Source organism: Fulmarus glacialis, unplaced genomic scaffold (assembly GCF_000690835.1).
Source record: "Fulmarus glacialis isolate BGI_N327 unplaced genomic scaffold, ASM69083v1 scaffold26580, whole genome shotgun sequence".
Taxonomy (NCBI): Eukaryota; Metazoa; Chordata; class Aves; order Procellariiformes; family Procellariidae; genus Fulmarus; species Fulmarus glacialis.
In genome coordinates, this window is record NW_009186498.1 from 1363 (window position 1) to 5925 (window position 4563).

The 4563-nt window shown below is 54.0% G+C and overlaps 1 protein-coding gene across 1 annotated transcript in view; it reads right to left on the reverse strand.

The window, feature by feature from the left end:
- The window catches only part of JADE2 (jade family PHD finger 2), a gene marked incomplete at both ends in the record, with an annotated part of 26267 nt that overhangs the window by 1355 nt on the left and 20349 nt on the right, over positions 1 to 4563 (reverse strand). The window contains 1 exon segment of the mRNA XM_009587996.1: positions 1777 to 1905. Coding sequence (XP_009586291.1) covers positions 1777 to 1905 — 129 coding nt within the window.

Below are 4563 nucleotides of genomic sequence, written 5' to 3' on the forward strand. Positions count from 1 at the left end.
GTCCGCAACGTTTGCTGGTCCCGATGACAGCTTTGCATCACCCTCCCCTGTGAGCAGCGATTCGGGCCGTGACCCCACACCATGGGGGGACAAACAAAACACCCTGCGCGATGCCAGGGTTGCTCCAGGCCCCCTCGGAGGTGACACTGTCGAGGTGACAGTCCCACACCTCCTGGCAGGTCACCACGGTCCTTTCGGAGAAGACAGCCCCCCGCTGGTCCCGATGACAGCTTTGCATCACCCTCCCCTGTGAGCAGCGATTCGGGCCGTGACCCCACACCATGGGGGGACAAACAAAACACCCTGCGCGATGCCAGGGTTGCTCCAGGCCCCCTCGGAGGTGACACTGTCGAGGTGACAGTCCCACACCTCCTGGCAGGTCACCACGGTCCTTTCGGAGAAGACAGCCCCCCGCCCTGGCCCCAGCCCAAGGCAGGCGAGGGGATGCAGGGGCAGGGATGAGCTTAGGGCATCGCGTGGTACCCAGGCGCCGAGCACCCCGAGGTCTTGCCAGCAAGGGCGCTGCCGAGCTCGTCTTCCCCCAGCCCTTCTCTGATGACTGCAGCCCCAAGAGATGCTTCAAGCCCTTAAAAAAATTCAGGAGGTTACAAGACCCCGGTGAAGCTTTGGGTCGGCTGCCTGATTTCCCCAGCTCACAAAGTGCAGCTTTTCTCGGAGACGCCCCAGCCCTCCATCATTTGATGGAATTTGCCCCAGAAAATCCAAACAACAGCACAGAGACAAGATGAGCGCAAAAGCCCCATTTCCAAAGGGGCTCCTGCCTAAAAACCAACAGCTTTGAGATGAACAGAAAGCAGCAAAGTCAGGGCGAGCAATGGGCAAAGCAGAGCAAGGCAGGGTGGCCCAGACCCCCAGACCTCCCACAGAAACTCTCTGTACCCCCAGGAAGGTTTTATAGCACCCCCAGACTGTCCGAGAGCCCCACGGGACCGGCGCACCCCTTGTGCACCCACGGGGCCGCTGAGCACGTGTGAACTCATCACCTCCTGCCCCGCATGCTGACAGAGGTGACAGCACCAGAGGAAGTCAAACAAAAACCCAATTCCGTGTAAAAACTACACGCAGTTGTCAAGGATCTTGTCAAAAAAGACCTTTTTTTCCTGTTTTTTTTACTTCCCCCCCCAGCTCCATCTGCTGCCCAGCGGCGGTAGGCTGCAGCTGATGGGGAAGAGCCGGAGGTGGGTGAAGCATCCGCAGAGCCAGCCTGCATCTCCTCGTCCCCCCCAGCGAATTCAAGAGACCGGCTGTGCTTTGTGCTTGCCTCCTGGTGCTCCCGGACCGCCGGCACAAGCAGCGCGACCGCACGGTCCCGGACACTACACACCAAGCGAATGCACAGCCCATGCGCTGTATTCACCGTCGGTGCACAGCACAGAAGATACGGGGGATCAGCCCTACTGCGGGGTGGGTAAGTCTGATTTTATCACCGGAAAGCGAAATCACTCTTCAGCAGCACATCACAGGTTTTGTAACACACTCTCCGAATCCGGGTGCGAGCCCTGGGGCTGTGGGGGGAGGATTTTACACCCCCTGCCCGGCCGGGGACCATGTCTCCGATGCGGTCTCTCCCGTGGGACCTCAGTAATTCAGGCTGATGCTCACAAGGGAGAGATGGCAGAGGCTCCCACGGCCTCGGGTGTAACTTCACCGTGTACGTGCAGGAGGGATCAGGGGCTGGGACTCTTTACCCTACTCCCCGAAACAGGGAGCCTCCAGCGGCACGGGTCAACTCTGCGCCCATAAAATCAGACTTACCCAGTTGTCCCAATACAGTTTCGTTGACTGATTTCCTTTTCTCTTTCTTCTCAGGACTATTTTTTCTACCATCTCTTCCTTTCCTTCTCGGGTCACTTTTCTTACCCTTTGTCTTCTTCCCAGTTTGTTCTGGCATTTTTTAGAAAAAAAGGAAAACTCCGTGTGAGACGAGGCATCAGGGATGCTGCGGTGAGCAAGTTCCCCTGGGGCACACCCCTGCGGTGGAGACCTGGACCAGACCTGCAAACAACTCCAAGCCAAAGCGAGAACAGCCGTCACTTTTTGGCCAACTGTAGGCTAAGGTCTATAGGTTAAGAAAATCTGAATCCCGTAGGTTATATAAAGAAGAGGCTTGGGCCTTGGACATGCACTTAGCATGGCTGCAGGAGCATCCCACTGAAGGCAGGGGACTCGCTGGAGACTCTGCAGCCACCGACGTGCCCTCCTGGGCCAGGGCTTTGGGGTGAGGACCTGCGGGAGCAGCAGAAGGGAGTAACCCCGAACCCTGCTCAGACACCTTCCAGGAGACACGGGGACCTCCAAACCCGGCGGTGTGTCACCCATCACCGACAAGAGCATCTCCTGGAGGGATTCACCTGCAAAGCCAGTTTGACAGCAATGGTACCGGCAGCGCTTTAAAGCAGACCTTGATTTGATTTGACCTTTCGGCGATAGTAACTGCTCACACTCATGCTGTGCGGGGGTGAAAAAAACCCGAAGCTATAAAACTTAAGCAGTGTAGTGAGCATAAGTAAATGGAGTAGGAAAGATGACCAGCATTGCCTATGGAAAGCCAGGGATATAACTCGTAGCTATGTAGACATTCAGCTAAAAATCAATATTTCCTAAATGGCTCTGAACTTCTACTGGATTTATTCCTCTTGGGTAAACAGGACAAATACCTTATAAAAGTACCACTTGTATTGCCAAGCAAAATACTTCAACAGTTTTTACTTACTCCGTTAGGTCATTCTCCCACAGAAGTCCATGCTAAAACTTCTTACTAGTTTTCAGAGGGGGAAGGATATTGCCCTTAAACCAAGATGTGGGTGGCTGATGGAAGCGGAGGCAAGACATGCAGTTTTTCAGAGTCTGGCCCATAGGTTGAACCTGCCCAAGCTGTGCGGCTATCGGAACAATGATTTTAAGACACGAATCAGCTTATTGTGTCGGCCAGCAGCCGACCTGCCCAGCCTCAGCAGAGGGGCTCGAACTGGACGGGTCAGAGGGAATAACTTCTGCTCTCCCCTTGGTGCGGCAGTGGAAATGTACTGGGCGAGCAGGGGAGGGAATTCGCATTGCACCTGCCTGAGTCTGGATTAACAGAGGATTTACAGTCCTGGGGTTGCCAAGCCAGGAACCCCTCCTGACCAAAGGACTCGCTGAAAGAAAGAAAAGCAAAAGCAAAATTGGTATTTGCTACATTCCTGCCAAATAACTGGACAAACGCAGACAAATTTTTCACTTCGCTTACAAAATAAAAATCTAACTTTGTTTAGACAGCACAATAGGGCTAAAGAGAAACCCGAGCAGTACTTTTTGAAGAGGAACCTGTCAAAATAGTCGCCGTGTTTGAAAGCCAGACAGTGTTTACTTTCCACTCCATGCAAGAAAAATACAGGGGAGAGAGGTGGGTTCATTTTACATGGGCAGTTCTCACTAATTTTATTAAAAATCTCCTGCTTAAATGATCATTTGTCAGCGGGAAAAATAAACCCCTCCTGTTTTGAGTTTTATGTGGGAGCCATTCCAAAAATAACATCAATTTCGGTCGATGACTACCGTAACAGCAGTTAAAAAACTGGCCTCATCCTGGTAAAATAACGCAGACTTCTTCCTTTCTCTAAGAAAGCCCAGGCACGCAGAGCAGCCCGGTCGGAGCGGTGCCGAGGGGACGCTACGGGAACCGTCCCCCGCTTTCAAACTAGTCAGCACTTCATAATGATGGACCCCTCGCTACAGGGACATTGAGGTGCTGGAGCGTGTCCAGAGAAGGGCAACGAAGCTGGTGAAGGGCCTGGAGCACAAGCCTGATGAGGAGCGGCTGAGGGACCTGGGGCTGTTTAGCCTGGAGAAGAGGAGGCTGAGGGGAGACCTCATCGCGCTCTACAACTACCTGAAAGGAGGTTGTAGCGAGGTGGGGGTTGGTCTCTTCTCCCAAGTAACCAGCGATAGGACGAGAGGAAATGGCCTCAAGTTGTGCCAGGGGAGGTTTAGGCTGGACATTAGGAAAAATTTCTTTACTGAAGGAGTGGTCAAGCCTTGGAACAGGCTGCCCAGGGAAGTGGTGGAGTCACCATCCCTGGAAGTATTTAAAAGACGTGTAGATGAGGCGCTTAGGGACATGGTTTAGTGGGCATGGGGGTGTTGGGTTGACGGTTGGACTCGACGATCTTAGAGGTCTTTTCCAACCCTAATGATTCTATGATTCTATGAAAATGCAGCAGTGAGTTACCCACAGCTTTGGTCCCACCGGGTGCTGAGTCTCTTCAGCTCTAAGTATCACCAACTGGCATGGAGGAGGCTTAGCAAACGCGTGGTGGCTGTTGGGAGCACTTGGTAGCATCGGGGTCTGTAACGGTGCATGTTCGGGGTGGGACTGGGATGGGACAGCTAGGAGCTGAAGCAGAAAATAAACACAACACTGCTTTCCACGGCTCTGCTATGCGCTGCCATGCACGGGTGGCACGGCACGGCTGTGCAGCTACCGCAGGACGGGCAGCTGGAGGCTGAGCCCCCCTCTGATCTCCTTTACACCGCCCGCCCACCCGCGCCGGGCCGCCGACG